The 21,010-nt window shown below is 33.5% G+C and overlaps 1 protein-coding gene across 1 annotated transcript in view; it reads left to right on the top strand.

Moving 5' to 3' along the window:
- The window catches only part of LOC119606317 (protein dachsous), a 271,844-nt gene extending 254,132 nt beyond the window's left edge, over positions 1-17,712 (top strand). Inside the window, 5 exon segments of the mRNA XM_037959761.1 lie at positions 219-668; positions 671-720; positions 15,087-16,284; positions 16,799-17,230; positions 17,336-17,712. Coding sequence (XP_037815689.1) covers positions 219-668; positions 671-720; positions 15,087-16,284; positions 16,799-17,230; positions 17,336-17,712 — 2,507 coding nt within the window.
- The last annotated feature ends 3,298 nt before the right edge of the window (positions 17,713-21,010 follow it).

Raw genomic sequence — 21,010 nt, 5'->3', positions numbered from 1 at the left:
TTGTGTGTGCGATATGTATGTATGGCAAAATACAAAACACATATATAAGTAATCAAGAGTGCTTCCAAATTGTAAACCAAAATCCCTTCTAATTACCAAACAAATCATTTCACACATGAACAACAGAAAACGTTATTTAAATTTTGCTCAACAACCAACCCCCACATTCACATAATCAAACATTCACTAACTCCCTCTATTCTTCATTTTCATTTCAGGTGAAATAACAACACGCGAACCTTTGGATCGTGAACAGCGTTCTGTTTATGATTTAGTAGCAGAGGCTCGCGATCAAGGTACACCGTATCGTAGTTCACGCGTCGCTGTCAAAGTCCATGTAACCGATGTCAATGACAATCAACCGAAGATTGTTGATCCGCAAGAGGATGTGGTCAGCGTACGAGAGGAACAGCCACCAGGCACTGAAGTTGTGCGCATACGTGCTGTCGATCGTGATAATGGACAAAATGCATCGATCACTTATTCGATATTAAAAGGTCGTGATTCGGATGGCTTTGGTCTGTTTAGCATAGACGCCAACACGGGTGTCATACGTACGTTGGTCGTGCTGGATCATGAGGAACGCAGCATTTATCGTTTGGCTGTGGCAGCAACAGACGGTGGCAATCCACCAAAACAATCAATACGTTTGCTGCGTGTTGAGGTGTTAATTTGAATGACAATCGACCAACGTTTACCAGCTCAAGTTTAGTATTTCGGGTAAGTCTTTTTCATTTCTTTGTTTTCTACCTTATTTAAGTAAATCTAAGTGCCTTTGCTGTAACAGCTAGATAGATGTATGACCCTTTTGTTGAACGAATAAAGTATCCCTTTTTGAGATTTGTTTGTTACTTTGAAAAAGCTCTTGAAGATTTCATGTTTGTTGTTGTTTTGTTGGCTTAAGGGGAAAGTATGGCATCTAAACAGAAAAGGCCAACAAAAAAAACTGATAGCCCACGCCTGAGTGCATATTTCCATTTTCCATATAGCCAGGTCTTACAAAATTGTACATATGATGGGTCTACTATACGTATGTATATGTATGTATGTATATTCGGCTAGGTATCTATTTACATATAAATATGTATGAGAGTATTTATGTACATTTGTTTAAACTAGCAATCTTGTCAGTAGTTAGTGTTGTACATAGAAGTAGTTTTTGTTGTTTTTTCCTTATGGAATACTGTCTTTTTAGGAAGTCATGCCAATGTCTTCTGTTTGTCGTTTTTTCTTTATATTTTTTAGTTGCAGTTGTTATTTCACACAATATTCAAATTCTAAGAATTCTATGCTCAAGTCTTTACGCTTATAACTTCCCACTTAGTTCGTTGCTTATATTCGTTTTTTTAAGAACTAAAATGCAACAGCACAACAAAATTGCACATTTTAAGTAACAGTAAGTGTTAAGACTTGAAAGGTTGCTGTAGACTGCAGTAGTATAGGAAAAAGAGCGAACAAAGTCGAGAAAAAAATTCGTGATCTTTGACTTTTAAATGTATGTGGACTGTTTTTTATATAAAATTTACACTCACAAAGCGTAATGTATATGTAAATATTCTATACACAAGGGGAAGTATTCCAAGGAATATGTTCAAGTTTATAGTTTAGTTCCAGTTCAACTCTAGTTCATTTCTAGTCAGTTCTAGTTAAGTTCTAGTTCAGTTCTAGTTAAGTTCTAGTTCAGTTCTAGTTCAGTTCTAGTTCAGTTCTAGTAGTTCTAGTTCAGTTCTAGTCAGTTCTAGTTCAGTTCTAGTTCAGTTCTAGTTCAGTTCTAGTTCAGTTCTAGTTCAGTTCTGTTCTAGTTCAGTTCTAGTTCAGTTCTAGTTCAGTTCTAGTTCAGTTCTAGTTCAGTTCAGTTCAGTTCTAGTTCAGTTCTAGTTCAGTTCTAGTTCAGTTCTAGCTCTAGTTCAGTTCTAGCTCTAGTTCAGTTCTAGCTCTAGTTCAGTTCTAGTTAAGTTCTAGTTCAGTTCTAGTTCTAGTTCAGTTCTAGTCCAGTTCTAGTTCAGTTCTAGTTCAGTTCTAGTTCAGTTCTAGTAGTTCTAGTTCTAGTTCAGTTCTAGTTCAGTTCTAGTTCAGTTCTAGTTCAGTTCTAGTTCAGTTCTAGTTCAGTTCTAGTTCAGTTCTAGTTCAGTTCTAGTTCAGTCTAGTTCAGTTCTAGTTCAGTTCTAGTTCAGTTCTAGTTCAGTTCTAGTTCAGTTCTAGTTCAGTTCTAGTTCAGTTCTAGTTCAGTTCTAGTCAGTTCTAGTTCAGTTCTAGGTCAGTTCTAGTTCATTTCTAGTTCAGTTCTAGTTCAGTTCTAGTTCAGTTCTAGTTCAGTTCTAGTTCAGTTCTAGTTCAGTTCTAGTTTAGTTCTAGTTCAGTTCTAGTTCAGTTCTAGTTCAGTTCTAGTTCAGTTCTAGTTCAGTTCTAGTTCAGTTCTAGTTCAGTTCTAGTTCAGTTCTAGTTCAGTTCTAGTTCAGTTCTAGTTCAGTTCTAGTTCAGTTCTAGTTCAGTTCTAGTTCAGTTCTAGTTCAGTTCTAGTTCAGTTCTAGTTCAGTTCTAGTTCAGTTCTAGTTCAGTTCTAGTTCAGTTCTAGTTCAGTTCTAGTTCAGTTCTAGTTCAGTTCTAGTTCAGTTCTAGTTCAGTTCTAGTTCAGTTCTAGTTCAGTTCTAGTTCAGTTCTAGTTCAGTTCTAGTTCAGTTCTAGTTCAGTTCTAGTTCAGTTCTAGTTCAGTTCTAGTTCAGTTCTAGTTCAGTTCTAGGTTCAGTTCTAGTTCAGTTCTAGTTCAGTTCTAGTTCAGTTCTAGTTCAGTTCTAGTTCAGTTCTAGTTCAGTTCTAGTTCAGTTCTAGTTTAGTTCTAGTTCAGTTCTAGTTCAGTTCTAGTTCAGTTCTAGTTCAGTTCTAGTTCTGTTCTAGTTCAGTTCTAGTTCAGTTCTAGTTCAGTTCTAGTTCAGTTCTAGTTCAGTTCTAGTTCAGTTCTAGTTCAGTTCTAGTTCAGTTCTAGTTCAGTTCTAGTTCAGTTCTAGTTCAGTTCTAGTTCAGTTCTAGTTCAGTTCTAGTTCAGTTCTAGTTCAGTTCTAGTTCTAGTTCTAGTTCAGTTCTAGTTCTAGTTCTAGTTCTAGTTCAGTTCTAGTTCAGTTCTAGTTCAGTTCTAGTTCAGTTCTAGTTCAGTTCTAGTTCAGTTCTAGTTCAGTTCTAGTTCAGTTCTAGTTCAGTTCTAGTTCAGTTCTAGTTCAGTTCTAGTTCAGTTCTAGTTCAGTTCTAGTTCAGTTCTAGTTCAGTTCTAGTTCAGTTCTAGTTCAGTTCTAGTTCAGTTCTAGTTTAGTTCTAGTTCAGTTCAGTTCTAGTTCAGTTCTAGTTCAGTTCTAGTTCAGTTCAGTTCAAGTTCAGTTCTAGTTCAGTTCAGTTCTAGTTCAGATCTAGTTCAGTTCTAGTTCTAGTTCAGTTCTAGTTCAGTTCTAGTTCAGTTCTAGTTCAGTTCTAGTTCAGTTCTAGTTCAGTTCTAGTTCAGTTCTAGTTCAGTTCTAGTTCAGTTCTAGTTCAGTTCTAGTTCAGTTCTAGTTCAGTTCTAGTTCAGTTCTAGTTCAGTTCTAGTTCAGTTCTAGTTCAGTTCTAGTTCAGTTCTAGTTCAGTTCTAGTTCAGTTCTAGTTCAGTTCTAGTTCAGTTCTAGTTCAGTTCTAGTTCAGTTCTAGTTCAGTTCTAGTTCAGTTCTAGTTCAGTTCTAGTTCAGTTCTAGTTCAGTTCTAGTTCAGTTCTAGTTCAGTTCTAGTTCAGTTCTAGTTCAGTTCTAGTTCAGTTCTAGTTCAGTTCTAGTTCAGTTCTAGTTCAGTTCTAGTTCAGTTCTAGTTCAGTTTTCTAGTTCAGTTCTACTTCAGTTCTAGTTCAGTTCTAGTTCAGTTCTAGTTCATTTCTAGTTCAGTTCTAGTTCAGTTCTAGTTCAGTTCTAGTTCAGTTCTAGTTCAGTTCTAGTTCAGTTCTAGTTCAGTTCTAGTTCAGTTCTAGTTCAGTTCTAGTTCAGTTCTAGTTCAGTTCTAGTTCAGTTCTAGTTCAGTTCTAGTTCAGTTCTAGTTCAGTTCTAGTTCAGTTCTAGTTCAGTTCTAGTTCAGTTCTAGTTCAGTTCTAGTTCACTTCTAGTTCAGTTCTAGTTCAGTTCTAGTTCAGTTCTAGTTCAGTTCTAGTTCAGTTCTAGTTCAGTTCTAGTTCAGTTCTAGTTCAGTTCTAGTTCAGTTCTAGTTCAGTTCTAGTTCAGTTCTAGTTCAGTTCTAGTTCAGTTCTAGTTCAGTTCTAGTTCAGTTCTAGTTCAGTTCTAGTTCAGTTCTAGTTCAGTTCTAGTTCAGTTCTAGTTCAGTTCTAGTTCAGTTCTAGTTCAGTTCTAGTTCAGTTCTAGTTCAGTTCTAGTTCAGTTCTAGTTCAGTTCTAGTTCAGTTCTATTTCAGTTCTAGTTCAGTTCTAGTTCAGATCTAGTTCAGTTCTAGTTCAGTTCTAGTTCAGTTCTAGTTCAGTTCTAGTTCAGTTCTAGTTCAGTTCTAGTTCAGTTCTAGTTCAGTTCTAGTTCAGTTCTAGTTCAGTTCTAGTTCAGTTCTAGTTCAGTTCTAGTTCAGTTCTAGTTCAGTTCTAGTTCAGTTCTAGTTCAGTTCTAGTTCAGTTCTAGCTCAGTTCTAGTTCAGTTCTAGTTCAGTTCTAGCTCAGTTCTAGTTCAGTTCTAGTTCAGTTCTAGCTCAGTTCTAGTTCAGTTCTAGTTCAGTTCTAGTTCAGTTCTAGTTCAGTTCTAGTTCAGTTCTAGTTCAGTTCTAGTTCTAGTTCAGTTCTAGTTCAGTTCTAGTTCAGTTCTAGTTCAGTTCTAGCTCAGTTCTAGTTCAGTTCTAGTTCAGTTCTAGTTCAGTTCTAGCTCAGTTCTAGTTCAGTTCTAGTTCAGTTCTAGTTCAGTTCTAGTTTAGTTCTAGTTCAGTTCTAGTTCAGTTCTAGTTCAGTTCTAGTTCAGTTTAGTTCAGTTCTAGTTCTAGTTCAGTTCTAGTTCAGTTCTAGTTCAGTTCTAGTTCAGTTGTAGTTCAGTTCTAGTTCAGTTCTAGTTCAGTTCTAGTTCAGTTCTAGTTCAGTTCTAGTTCAGTTCTAGTTCAGTTCTAGTTCAGTTCTAGTTCAGTTCTAGTTCAGTTCTAGTTCAGTTCTAGTTCAGTTCTAGTTCAGTTCTAGTTCAGTTCTAGTTCAGTTCTAGTTCAGTTCTAGTTCAGTTCTAGTTCAGTTCTAGTTCAGTTCTAGTTCAGTTCTAGTTCAGTTCTAGTTCAGTTCTAGTTCAGTTCTAGTTCAGTTCTAGTTCAGTTCTAGTTCAGTTCTAGTTCAGTTCTAGTTCAGTTCTAGTTCAGTTCTAGTTCAGTTCTAGTTCAGTTCTAGTTCAGTTCTAGTTCAGTTCTAGTTCAGTTCTAGTTCAGTTCTAGTTCAGTTCTAGTTCAGTTCTAGTTCAGTTCTAGTTCAGTTCTAGTTCAGTTCTAGTTCATTTCTAGTTCAGTTCTAGTGCATTCCTAATTCAGTTAAATTTTAGTCCAGTTAAAGTCTTAAGAAATTTTGTAACGTTCTAAGCAAAACTTCCCTTCCTAAATAAAAGTTCTTTATTTTAATATAATTTATATACTGCCGAGGAAAAAAACTAAACAATATATGATTAAATAGCTGCTCTGTTTTATTTCTCACATACTACATAAATATTTAGTACTTACTCGAAATACTAACTAACTTTACACTAAACAAACGAACTTTATAAAAATAAAATCAGAGAAATAAAACACTTTTGCCAACTACTACTTGTAGTTTGCAGCAGATACATGTGTGACAATGATTTGTAGCATCACGTGACAAATTTAAATACACGAAAACTAAACAGCAACAAGAATTACAAAGACAAAGTTTTTCTTACCAAGAATATCGGAAGAAAAAAAAAACCTTTAGTAAGAAAACAAAAGAATTTGCCGCTTATTTGTTTAAGCTGTAGTGTGGTGCAAATTGTGGCAAAACTTTAAAACAGTCTAAGAAATAAAATAACTAACAAAAGTTAGGCGTGGGATTTTATTTTTTAATATATACAAAAATTGTCAATAAGGGCTTTTTAAATATAAATCATATTAAAAAAAATCAATAATAAATCTTAAATTCGATATTAATTATTATTTAAAGTGACGAAAAACTTTTTTAAATTATTTTTTGTTTAAATCTCAATTTTACCTATAGTCCAGTTTAGTCTATAGCTCTATAGTCTAGTCTATAGTCTAGTCTATAGTCTAGTCTATAGTCTAGTCTATAGTCTAGTATATAGTCTAGTCTATAGTCTAGTCTATAGTCTAGTCTATAGTCTAGTCTATAGTCTAGTCTATAGTCTAGTCTATAGTCTAGTCTATAGTCTAGTCTATAGTCTAGGTATAGTCTAGTCTATAGTCTAGTCTATAGTCTAGTCTATAGTCTAGTCTATAGTCTAGTCTATAGTCTAGTCTATATCTAGTCTATAGTCTAGTCTATAGTCTAGTCTATAGTAGTCTATAGTCTAGTCTATAGTCTAGTCTATAGTCTAGTCTATAGTCTAGTCTATAGTCTAGTCTATAGTCTAGTCTATAGTCTAGTCTATAGTCTAGTCTATAGTCTAGTCTATAGTCTAGTCTATAGTCTAGTCTATAGTCTAGTCTATAGTCAGTCTATAGTCTAGTCTATAGTCTAGTCTATAGTCTAGTCTATAGTCTAGTCTATAGTCTAGTCTATAGTCTAGTCTATAGTCTAGTCTATAGTCTAGTCTATAGTCTAGTCTATAGTCTAGTCTATAGTCTAGTCTATAGTCTAGTCTATAGTCTAGTCTATAGTCTAGTCTATAGTCTAGTCTATAGTCTAGTCTATAGTCTAGTCTATAGTCTAGTCTATAGACTAGTCATAGTCTAGTCTATAGTCTAGTCCATAGTCTAGTCTATAGTCTAGTCCATAGTCTAGTCTATAGTCTAGTCTATAGTCTAGTCTATAGTCTAGTCATAGTCTAGTCTATAGTCTAGTCTATAGTCTAGTCTAGTCTAGTCTATAGTCTAGTCTATAGTCTAGTATAGTCTAGTCTATAGTCTAGTCTATAGTCTAGTCTATAGTCTAGTCTATAGTCTAGTCTATAGTCTAGTCTATAGTCTAGTCTATAGTCTAGTCTATAGTCTAGTCTATAGTCTAGTCTATAGTCTAGTCTATAGTCTAGTCTATAGTCTAGTCTATAGTCTAGTCTATAGTCTAGTCTATAGTCTAGTCTATAGTCTAGTCCATAGTCTAGTCTATAGTCTAGTCCATAGTATAGTCTATAGTCTAGTCTATAGTCTAGTCTATAGTCTAGTCCATAGTCTAGTCTATAGTCTAGTCTATAGTCTAGTCTATAGTCTAGTCTATAGTCTAGCCTATAGTCTAGTCTATAGTCTAGTCTATAGTCTAGTCTATAGTCTAGCCTATAGTCTAGTCTATAGTCTAGTCTATAGTCTAGACTATAGTCTAGTCTATAGTCTAGTCTATAGTCTAGTCTATAGTCTAGTCTATAGTCTAGTCTATAGTCTAGTCTATAGTCTAGTCTATAGTCTAGTCTATAGTCTAGTCTATAGTCTAGTCTATAGTCTAGTCTATAGTCTAGTCCATAGTCTAGTCTATAGTCTAGTCTATAGTCTAGTTATAGTCTAGTCTATAGTCTAGTCTATAGTAGTCTATAGTCTAGTCTATAGTCTAGTCTATAGTCTAGTCTATAGTCTAGTCTATAGTCTAGTCTATAGTCTAGTCTATAGTCTAGTCTATAGTCTAGTCTATAGTCTAGTCTATAGTCTAGTCTATAGTCTAGTCTATAGTCTAGTCTATAGTCTAGTCTATAGTCTAGTCTATAGTCTAGTCTATAGTCTAGTCTATAGTCTAGTCTATAGTCTAGTCTATAGTCTAGTCTATAGTCTAGTCATAGTCTAGTCTATAGTCTAGTCTATAGTCTAGTCTATAGTCTAGTCTATAGTCTAGTCTATAGTCTAGTCTATAGTCTAGTCTATAGTCTAGTCTATAGTCTAGTCTATAGTCTAGTCTATAGTCTAGTCTATAGTCTAGTCTATAGTCTAGTCTATAGTCTAGTCTATAGTCTAGTCTATAGTCTAGTCTATAGTCTAGTCTATAGTCTAGTCTATAGTCTAGTCTATAGTCTAGTCTATAGTCTAGTCTATAGTCTAGTCTATAGTCTGTCTATAGTCTAGTCTATAGGTCTAGTCTATAGTCTAGTCTATAGTCTAGTCTATAGCTCTAGTCTATAAGTCTAGTCTATAGTCTAGTCTATAGTCTAGTCTATAGTCTAGTCTATAGTCTAGTCTATAGTCTAGTCTATAGTCTAGTCTATAGTCTGTCTATAGTCTAGCTAGTAGTCTATATAGTCTAGTCCTATTAGTCTAGTCTATAGTCTAGTCTATAGTCTAGTCTTAGTCTAGTCTATAGTCTAGTCTATAGTCTAGTCTATAGTCTAGTCTATAGTCTAGTCTAAGTCTATCTAGTCTAGTCTATAGTCTAGTCTATAGTCTAGTCTATAGTCTAGTCTATAGTCTAGTCTATAGTCTAGTCTATAGTCTAGTCTATAGTCTAGTCTATAGTCTAGTCTATAGTCTAGTCTATAGTCTAGTCTATAGTCTAGTCTATAGTCTAGTCTATAGTCTAGTCTATAGTCTAGGTCTATAGTCTAGTCTATAGTCTAGTCTATAGTCTAGTCTATAGTCTAGTCTATAGTCTAGTCTATAGTCTAGTCTATTAGTCTAGTCTATAGTCTAGTCTATAGTCTAGTCTATAGTCTAGTCTATAGTCTAGTCTATAGTCTAGTCTATAGTCTAGTCTATAGTCTAGTCTATAGTCTAGTCTATAGTCTAGTCTATAGTCTAGTCTATAGTCTAGTCTATAGTCTAGTCTATAGTCTAGTCTATAGTCTAGTCTATAGTCTAGTCTATAGTCTAGTCTATAGTCTAGTATATAGTCTAGTCTATAGTCTAGTCTATAGTCTAGTCTATAGTCTAGTCTATAGTCTAGTCTAAAGTCTAGTCTATAGTCTAGTCTATAGTCTAGTCTATAGTCTAGTCTATAGTCTAGTCTATAGTCTAGTCTATGTCTAGTTTATAGTCTAGTCTATAGTCTAGTTTATAGTCTAGTCTATAGTCTAGTCTATAGTCTAGTCTATAGTCTAGTCTATAGTCTAGTCTATAGTCTAGTCTATAGTCTAGTCTATAGTCTAGTCTATAGTCTAGTCTAGTCTATAGTCTAGTCTAGTTTATAGTCTAGTCTATAGTCTAATCTATAGTCTAGTCTATAGTCTAGTCTATAGTCTAGTCTATAGTCTAGTCTATAATCTAGTCTATAGTCTAGTCTATAGTCTAGTCTGTAGTCTAGTCTATAGTCTAGTCTATAGTCGGGTCTAGTCTAGAGCATAGTCTATAGTCTAGTCCATGGTTTAGTCTTTGTCTATAGTATAGGCCAGATTCTGGTCTACAGTCTACTCTGTATTCTTATCTTGAATGACAAACCAAACATTCACACAAAATTAGTCTATAGTCTAGTCTATAATTTAGGCTACAGTCTGGTCTATGTTTTAGGCTAGTGTCTGGTCTATAGTGTATTCTGTATTCTGATCTTGACAAACCAAACTTTCAAACAAGGGCGGAGGGTATAAAAAATCACAAAAATACTACTCGATATGCACACGCCTAAAAGAAACTTAAATGTTCATTTTGTATTATTACTCTGAGAAAGAGAGATACCAATTAAAAAACTGTTACATTTTATTGTCACAATTTAGTTGTTGTTTTTTTTTTTTGATTGTTAATGTAATGGTGTGGTATTGGTTCATTTTAAGCCAACAGCAATCACAATATTCAAGTCATTATGTGCATTTTATCCATATAGTATACAAAACGAACGAATAAACTTCCTTTTGAAATTGCAAGTACACAATCTGAAAAAAAGAGCGGTTTCTTCCTTTTGAAGTGCGTAACATTTTAGTTTGTGTCATTTCTTGAGCGTTGTTCTGTTTTTGTTTTTTTTTTTTCGATTGCTGTTCATTTCATTTATTAAGGTTTAATTTTAGTTGTTTCAAAAATTTTTGAAAAGGCTTTAAGAAAACTTGATATAAAAAAAGAAACAACAAGTGTGATTACTAAGGCAGTTATATAGAATTTTAGACACTCTATATGAAGAAATAATCAAATTTGTGGTACATTTATACTAGAGAATAAATGCTAGCTGCTTACCATACAATGCGGTCCACCTTTGTAGGGTGTCTAAAAGGTCTTATTATATGTTTTTTTTATTTTCTAAAACTTTCTGCTTCCTTATGTTTTTGCTCATATATCAGTGACAAATGTAGTCCCGTTTAATTTTTTTTCGTTTACATTTAAATTGGTTAATATAATTTGCAATAACAATTTAAAAAAATGGTAATATTATAAATTATTTAAGTAACTACCGTTCGTTACGAGATGGTTATTTAACGATTTTATTTTGTATTTTATACTCTTGGTAAAGAAGTAAAATATAAAAGTGCATTTCCATTTAAATTGTTTTGTTTTTGAAACGTACGCTCTTCTTTCATTCGATATTGAGGTAGTTAGTTAAAAAAATTATTGTTAATTTTCAATCGCTATAAACAAATGATAAAAAAAAGGTATTTGACAGGTTTTGGGTTTAATTACTAATATTTAGCTTCAATAATCGTTAAAAAAATCGTTAAAAAATTTTAGAAAAATATTTCAAAAAAGAAAATTAAAATGGAAGTTTTTCATTTTATCAGGCTAATAGTATACGCACAACTGGGACGAACGACGAATTTTTCGGAACGAATATTCGTCGTCAGAAATAGAACACACTTGGGTATATGAAAATGTACACAATCATTGCGTATGACGAAATTCGTCGTACGTAACGAACTATGCGATAGGTTTATTTCTATTTCTTACGCAGACGAACGACGAATTAATTGGGGAAAATTATTGTAAAACCAATTCCGGTAGCCCGAATTTGCTGAAATTTGGCGGTTGTGAGTACAGCTAATGACAAAACAATATTATGTTCAAATATTCCAAATTATATTCGAAAATTCTAAGTTATGTTCGAAAAATTTTTTATGCTCTTAAAATAATCTCTGAGTCATAAAAACTAAAAAAAAAAAATTCGAAAATTCGAACTTAAGTTCGAACAAATTTTAAAGCCATTAAAACCAGTTCTCGTGGCCCGAATTGTCTTAGATATGGCAGTCTGGAGTACACTTGATGACACTACAATGCTGTGTTGGAATATTTAAAATTAAGTTCGAAAATTTGAAGTAATGTTCGAAAAAATTTTGAAGCTGTTAAAATAATCTCCAAATTGGGGATATTCACAAAAATATAATTTAGTTCTTTTCGAGGCCAATTTCTTACATTTTCTAATTTCGAAATAATGTTCGAATAAACTTTAAAGTTGTTAAAATTATCTCAAAATCGTATAGATTCACAAAAGTATAATTTTTGTTCCTTTTTCTTACTTTTTCCAATTTCGAACCAAGAAATTTTGAAACGAATTCGCAGTACGATTAATTTGATTATGTTCCATTCGACTAATTTACGCGACGAATTTTTGTCGACTAGTTCGTCATGTTATACGAAATTCGTCGTTCGTCCCAATTGTGCCTATACCATAAGTTACCTTTTCAATTACATTTACATTTGAAGCGATTGTAATTAAAGCTTAACCAATTACAATATCCTTCCTTACGTCTGTCCTTCCATGTGTCTGTCCTTCTGTCCGTCCGTCAGTCTGTCCTTCCGTCCGTCCGTCTGTCCTTCGTCCGTCTATGTAAGCCTTTTAATCAAAGTGCAGGTCGCAAATTTGAAGATAATTCGCTAAAATAGTCTAAAGACATACCCTATAGATTTTCATCAAAATCGGTCCATTATTTTACCAAGCCCACATACATGGGACCCCTTAATATCGCTTTAGATCCCCAAAATTATGTTTAATATGTACGTATCTTTATCAAAATTGACTCAACTAGATTTTCGTTATAATGGGTCCATATGCTGGGTGCGACTAGGATTTATTACTTGATAAAAAAAAACCTTATTTTCTTAAAGTAAAGTGGTAAAGTTCATATAGAATTCTCTACTGCCAGTTTTAGGTCAAAACTTAATTGAGAAAACTCTTCAAAGGTCATGTACTTTTAACACACTCTTACTGACATGTCAGCAATATATTAAGACAATTCCTTTTGAATATACTGTCATTTTAAACCAGCTACTTTTTTATTTAAAAACAATTTCAAAAATCTTAATACTTTTACATAAACATATTTTTGTTTAACATTTAATCAAGATGAAAAGTTAAAAAAAAAATATGTACAAAAATTTTACTCCATTTGTTCATTGTCATATTAAATGGACAATATATTAATCCTTATAAATTGTTAACTTCTTTACAGAATATTTAATTTTTTTTTTGTATTTTCATTTTATGTCTCTGTTTTATTGCATGTGTGAATTTCTGCACATTAATATTCAAATAAATCTCATTAAAATCAAACATAAATCTTAAAATTTTTGGCAGTTTAACATACATAAAGTTGATTTCCTTAACGAAAACACTCCACACAAGAACAGGAAATTTGAAAAAAAAAAATACAAATAAAATTTTAAATTCCAATGAAAGCAAAACCAATAAGAAAAATAACTTTTTTTTAGTTAATGTAAAAAAAGAAACAACAAATGTAATAATTTGTGCAGACTAAGAACAAAACGTTTTTTTTTATGCAGGTTTTATACCCTACACTACTATAGTGGGGAGGGTACTATGCGTTTGTGCTGATGTTTGTAATACCCAAAAATATTGGTCCTATACCCACCTTAAAGTATATAAATCTGTTCAGAATCACTTTCTTTGTCTGTCTGTCCGTCCGTCCGTCCGTCTGTATGTCTGTCTGTCTGTCTGTCTGTCCATCTGTGTGTTCATGTAAACTTTGTGCTCACACTACAGATCAGAATTTTCAAGTTAATTTTTTGAACTTTGCAAATACTCTACTTTTAACCCTAGGACGTCATTGAAAATGATTGAAATCGGTCATTTATTTCGCCTAGCCCCCATATACAATCTTAAAAGCAGTTTGAAATATATAGCAGTAGTTTGAAAAGTGGTCAGTGTTCCCCCGGGGGTTTTGCTCTCAATATTGTAATATTTTCAGTTATTTTAGCATACATTTTAAATAGTTTTCATTCAGTTTGAATTAGATAGCTATAGTTTAAATGCTGGTCAGTGTTCCCCTGGGGTGCTCTACTCTAACTATTGTAAAACTTTCAGTTATTTAAGTACAAGTTTTAAATAGTTTTCATTAAAAAAAGTTTTTATCGAGCAATGCTAAAGTATGAATTCAAACGTTATTGAAAATGGTTGAAATCCCCCAGGATCTCATTATTGTAATATTTTCAGTTATTTTAGCACACATTTTAAATAGTTTTCATTCAGTTTCAATTAGATAGCTATAGTTTAAATGCTGGTCAGTGTTCCCCTGGGGTACTCTACTCTCACTATTGTAAAACTTTAAGTTATTTTAGCAAAAATTTTAAATAGTTTTCTTAAAAAAAGTTTTTATCGAGCAATGCTAAAGTGCCAATAGAAATGTCATTGAAAATGGTTGAAATCGGTTAGCTGTAGTTTGAAAAGTGGTCAGTATTCCCTCGGGGGTTCTACTCTCAATATTGTAATATTTTCAGTTATTTTAGCATACATTTTAAATAGTTTTCATTCAGTTTGAATTAGATAGCTATAGTTTAAATGCTGGTCAGTGTTCCCCTGGGGTGTTCTACTCTCACTATTGTAAAACTTTTAGTTATTGAAGTACAAATTTTAAATAGTTTTCATTAAAATAAGTTTTTATAGATCAATGCTAAAGTACCAATTGAAATGTTATTGAAAATGGTTGAAATCGGTTAGCTGTAGTTTGAAAAGGGGGCAGTGTTCCCCCGGGGGCTCTACTATCATTATTGTAATATTTTCACTTATTTTAGCACACATTTTAAATAGTTTTCATTCAGTTTGATTTAGATAGCTATAGTTTAAATGCTGGTCAGTGTTCCCCTGGGGTGCTCTGCTCTAACTATTGTAAAACTTTCAGTTATTTAAGTACAAGTTTTAAATAGTTTTCATTAAAAAAAGTTTTTATCGAGCAAAGCTAAAGTACCAATTGAAACTTAATTGAGTCCCCGGGGGTCCCAAAGAATTGAGTCCTCCGGGGGTCCCAAAGACCGCTTTCATAATATATCCAAAATGTTTCTTTTACCATAACTTAACTTTTCAGAAGGAGTTTTTATGAATCGCCTTTTACCTTTAATTTTCACATTTCACCTTCTTTTTCACATTCTACATGATTTGTTTGTTTCAATAAAGCGGTAGTCTGGTTGCAGGTATTTTTTATCAGAAGAAGAAACGTTTTTATTTTTTCTTCTTTCTTGTGTTCTTATAAATGTCTGTAAGTTTTAACGCTTATAAATTTTTTTAAATGCTGTTATTTTTTTCTGTTTTGCAAAATCCTCTTTCATGTAGTTTGTGGTTTATCTTTATATGTATATGAAATATGGCTTTAAGATTGGATTTTCAACACTGTGTTCTTTTTGGTAGTTTGTCGTTTTCTTTTTCGTGGTTGTTTCTTTTGCTTAAAGATTATCATATGATTTGTAGAAGTGTTGGTTTCTAGGTGGTTTACGAAACTTTTTCTTTTTAATACTCTTGGCCCTTTGGAGGTGAAACCAAAAGAGATGAGTTGGTTTATAATTCTTTTATTAATAACAAAATTTTAAATATAAAAGTTTTGAGTAATGTCAATGTTTTGTATAAATAGCAAAGATACCCCTGGGGACCTTAGACCACCACTAAATAGTTTAACATTAATGATTGACAGCCGGTCATTGTTCGTCCGGCTTTCTTTCATAAACAATTTTACGGTATTTGAGCAGTCTTTTAGTCTCATTCTTTAAACTAGTCCTCAGTTCTCAGGGGTTGTAAGTCTCAAAAGCATGAATTTAAAAAAAACGAAATTTTTACTAAATCAACCCTAACATCTTAATTTCTTATCTTTTAGGTACCCGAAAACATTGCCATTGGTCATATAGTGGGATCAGTGGATGCCTCCGATCGCAGCAAACAAAATATGATCTTTAACGAAGATAATCTTTACATAACCTACACCTTAACACCCCTATCCAAAGACCTTATCGAGGGAGCCTTTGATATTGATCGTCATACAGGGTCTCTAGTAGTGGCACGCCAATTGGATCGTGAACTACAGGCAGAATTTCGTTTGGAAATAAGAGCCCTAGATACCAGTGCCAGCAATAATCCACAAAGTAGTGCCATAGCGGTTAAAATCGAAATATTAGATGTCAATGATAATGCACCCAGTTGGCAGGAAGATCCCATAAAAATACAAGTCAGTGAATTGGCCAGTGAGGGTTCGGTTATCTATAATTTCTCAGCCACTGATGCGGATACTGGTCTTAATGGACAAATACAATATAAATTGCTGAAATATAGTCCCAAGAATTGGAATGTGGATAAGTTGCCAAAGGAAGACAGAGATCTATTTAATGTTGATATATTAACTGGAGGTCTAACTGTTATGGGGCCTTTGGATTATGAGACCATTAAGGAATATATATTAATAGTGCAAGCTTTTGATTTGGCTGAAAATAAAACCGAACGTTTATATACCTCAGTGACTGCGGTGGTTAAGGTGTTAGATGAAAATGATAATAAACCAGAATTTGTAATACCACCTCTTAATCGTGAACCCAAAAACAAATATGGTTTGCAAAACAAAAATGATACTCCCACGGCCACGGTTTTTATTTCCGATAACAAAAGAGTAGGAGATCTATTAATGCATATAGTGGCCATAGATCCAGATACCGGCAATAATGGACGCATTACTTATACCCTGGTAAATGGCAATGAATTAACTTATTTTCGTTTAAATAAGGAAACAGGGTTTCTCGAACTAGCCAAACCTTTGCCACCAGTAGTGCATAATACCGCCGATGGAATAGCCAATCTGAATACCATACAACGTAATAGATTTGATTTGCTTATAAAGGCTCAAGATCAGGGTGCTAAGGAAAAGTTAAGCTCTTTAATGAAATTGGAAATTTTGGTTAGAGGTACTAAAAGTAATCCACCACGTTTTCTAAAGTCTAGCTATTATGCCAATATAACGGAAAATGCTTCAGCCGGCAGTTTTGTAGTGCAAGTGTCAGCCAAGTCTTTTAATGGGGGTGAAAATGGTGAGTAAAAATTTGAATATTTAGCAATAATTTCTAAAATAAACTTATTATGCACAAACACATACCTCCATTCTTAAAAAAAGCAAATATTTTTCTTAAAAATTCCTTAAACTGTCTTGTAATGATTCTTTTGTTTTGATCATTTCTATGATTTTGTTTGCTTGTTAAAATTTCTTAACAAAACTTTAAGCAAACCGAAAAAAAAGATCAAAATAGAAAATCACGAGGTGTCCATCAATCTGTCTACATCATACAATTTTCATCCATCTCACATAGTCACAAGTTAAAGCCGAACAACCACTCACTCAGCCAGACGTTATTCAGTCATTCAGTCTCCTACCACTCACTCAAAAACTCACTTAGTGAGACGGCATATGCAAAACTGAAAAAAAAAAAACAATTAACGGTTTTGTTTCTGATTCTTTATTCATTCACTCATACACTCACTCACTCCGCCACTTACTTATTCATACTTACAAATGTGTTCTTTTTTCCTTCTAATTCCTTATTACAGCTAATCTCACCTATGAGATACCAACAGGTGTCGCCGATAATCATTTTCATGTTGACACCCAACGTGGCATTGTCACCACACGCGGTCAATTTGATCGTGAAACAAAAGCCTCATATACGGTGCCAATTTATGTATATGATGCTAAACGTTCAACATCTGCAGCAGCAGCAAGTAGTAGCAATGGAAATTCCTTGATGGCACGTAGGCAAAGATCATCGGTAAATGAAGCGGCTGCCGCACAAAATGGTCAATTTGATGTTGCCATTTTATATATAACCATAACTGACATTAATGATCATGCACCGGAATTTAGACCGGGATCATGCTATGCACTCTCAGTACCGGAAAATAGTGATTTGGCGGTAATACACACAATTGTGGCCACTGATTTAGATGAAGGTGCCAATGGTGAAATAATGTATACCATAATAGGTGAGTAGAGAGAGAGAGAGCAAAAAACAATAATAACAAGAAAGTTTATTAATGATCATGCATTGAAAACAATAAATATTTTCTTTTTTATTAAAACCCCTACAGGTGGCAATACTGGCAATAAATTCAGTTTGGACATAAACTCCGGTGAATTGACTGCCCGTCCTTTGGATCGTGAGCAACAGTCGCGTTATATTTTACAAATACAAGCCACTGATCGTGGTTCTCCCATTAGCTATCAAGGTCATTGTAATATTACCGTTATTGTCGAGGATCAAAATGACAATGATCCTCATTTTGAACAATCGAAATATGTGGCGAATGTAGCGGAAAATGTTCCCGTTGGTACCAGTGTTATGCGCATTAAAGCTATGGATGATGATTTGAGCATCAATGCTAGACTTTTGTATACCTTGGCGAATGAGACTCAATGGGTGTTCGCTATCGATAATAAAAGTGGTGTTATCAGTACAGTGGGGTAAGTTGGATCTAATTTATATTTGTCTTTTTGATAACTTTTGAATTCTGTTAAGGGAATGTTAGACTATAGACTAGACTAGACTATAACAACTAGACTAGAGACTAGACTATAGACTAGACTATAGACTAGACTATAGACTAGACTATAGACTAGACTATAGACTAGACTATGAGAACTGACTATAGACTACTATAGACTAGACTATAGACTAGACTCTAGACTAGACTATAGAACTAACTATAGAACTAGACTATAGACTAGACTATAGACTAGATTATAGACTAGATTATAGACTAGATTATAGACAGATAGATTAGACTAGACTATAGACTAGACTATAGACTAGACTTAGACTAGACTATATACTAGACTATAGACTAGACTATAGACTAGACTATAGACTAGCTATAGACTAGACTATAGACTAGACTATAGACTAGACTATAGACTAGACTATAGACTAGACTATAGACTAGACTATAGACTAGACTATAGACTCGACCTATAGACTAGACTATAGACTAGACTATAGACTAGACTATAGACTAGACTATAGACTAGACTATAGACTAGACTATAGACTAGACTATAGACTAGACATAGACTAGACTATGACTAGACTAGAGACTAGACTATAGACTAGACTATAGACTAGACTATAGACTAGACTATAGACTAGGACTATAGACTAGACTATAGACTAGACTATAGACTAGACTATAGACTAGACTATAGACTAGACTATAGACTAGACTATAGACTAGACTATAGACTAGACTATAGACTAGACTATAGACTAGACTATAGACTAGACTATAGACTAGACTATAGACTAGACTATAGACTAGACTATAGACTAGACTATAGACTAGACTATAGACTAGACTATAGACTAGACTATAGACTAGACTATAGACTAGACTATAGACTAGACTATAGACTAGACTATAGACTAGACTATAGACTAGACTATAGACTAGACTATAGACTAGACTATAGACTAGACTATAGACTAGACTATAGACTAGACTATAGACTAGACTATAGACTAGACTATAGACTAGACTATAGACTAGACTATAGACTAGACTATAGACTAGACTATAGACTAGACTATAGACTAGACTATAGACTAGACTATAGACTAGACTATAGACTAGACTATAGACTAGACTATAGACTAGACTATAGACTAGACTATAGACTAGACTATAGACTAGACTATAGACTAGACTATAGACTAGACTATAGACTAGACTATAGACTAGACTATAGACTAGACTATAGACTAGACTATAGACTAGACTATAGACTAGACTATAGACTAGACTATAGACTAGACTATAGACTAGACTATAGACTAGACTATAGAGTAGACTATAGACTAGACTATAGACTAGACTATAGACTAGACTATAGACTAGACTATAGACTAGACTATAGACTAGACTATAGACTAGACTATAGACTAGACTATAGACTAGACTATAGACTAGACTATAGACTAGACTATAGACTAGACTATAGACTAGACTATAGACTAGACTATAGACTAGACTATAGACTAGACTATAGACTAGACTATAGACTAGACTATAGACTAGACTATAGACTAGACTATAGACTAGACTATAGAGAGCTAGACATAGACTAGACTAGACTAGACTATGGACTAGACTATAGACTAGACTATAGACTAGACTATAGACTAGACTATAGACTAGACTATAGACTAGACTATAGACTAGACTATAGACTAGACTATAGACTAGACTATAGACTAGACTATAGACTAGACTATAGACTAGACTATAGACTAGACTATAGACTAGACTATAGACTAGACTATAGACTAGACTATAGACTAGACTATAGACTAGACTATAGACTAGACTATAGACTAGACTATAGACTAGACTATAGACTAGACTATAGACTAGACTATAGACTAGACTACAGACTAGACTATAGACTAGACTATAGACTAGACTACAGACTAGACTATAGACTAGACTATAGACTAGACTATAGACTAGACTATAGACTAGACTATAGACTAGACTATAGACTAGACTATAGACTAGACTATAGACTAGACTATAGACTAGACTATAGACTAGACTATAGACTAGACTATAGACTAGACTATAGACTAGACTATAGCCTAGGCTATAGACTAGACTATAGACTAGACTATAGACTAGGCTATAGCCTAGGCTATAGACTAGACTATAGACTAGACTATAGACTAGACTATAGACTAGACTATAGACTAGACTATAGACTAGACTATAGACTAGACCATAGACTAGGCTATAGACTAGACTATAGACTAGACTATAGACTAAACTATAGACTAGACTATATACTAGACTATAGACTAGACTATAGACTAGACTATAGACTAGACTATAGACTAGACTATAGACTAGACTATAGACTAGACTATAGACTAGACTATAGACTAGACTATAGACTAGACTATAGACTAGACTATAGACTAGACTATAGACTAGACTATAGACTAGACTATAACTAGACTATAGACTAGACTATAGACTAGACTATAGACTAGACTATAGACTAGACTATAGACTAGACTATAGACTAGACTATAGACTAGACTATAGACTAGACTATAGACTAGACTATAGACTAGACTATAGACTAGACTATAGACTAGACTATAGACTAGACTATAGACTAGACTATAGACTAGACTATAGACTAAACTATAGACTAGACTATAGACTAGACTATTACTAGACTATAGACTAGACTATAGACTAGACTATAGACTAGACTATAGACTAGACTATAGACTAGACTATAGACTAGACTATAGACTAGACTATAGACTAGACTATAGACTAGACTATAGACTAGACTATAGACTAGACTATAGACTAGACTATAGACTAGACTATAGACTAGACTATAGACTAGACTATAGACTAGACTATAGACTAGACTATAGACTAGACTATAGACTACTATAGACTAGACTATAGACTAGACTATAGAGTAGACTATAGACTAGATAGACTAGACTATAGACTAGACTATAGACTAGACTATAGACTAGACTATAGACTAGACTATAGACTAGACTATAGACTAGACTATAGACTAGACTATAGACTAGACTATAGACTAGACTATAGACTAGACTATAGACTAGACTATAGACTAGACTATAGACTAGACTATAGACTAGACTATAGACTAGACTATAGACTAGACTATAGACTAGACTATAGACTAGACTATAGACTAGACTAGACTATAGACTAGACTAT

Source organism: Lucilia sericata, unplaced genomic scaffold (assembly GCF_015586225.1).
Source record: "Lucilia sericata isolate MDLA Ls3-8-SP2 unplaced genomic scaffold, ASM1558622v1 Contig000571F_arrow, whole genome shotgun sequence".
Classification (NCBI taxonomy): Eukaryota; Metazoa; Arthropoda; class Insecta; order Diptera; family Calliphoridae; genus Lucilia; species Lucilia sericata.
This window is presented reverse-complemented; position numbering and strand designations above follow the sequence as displayed.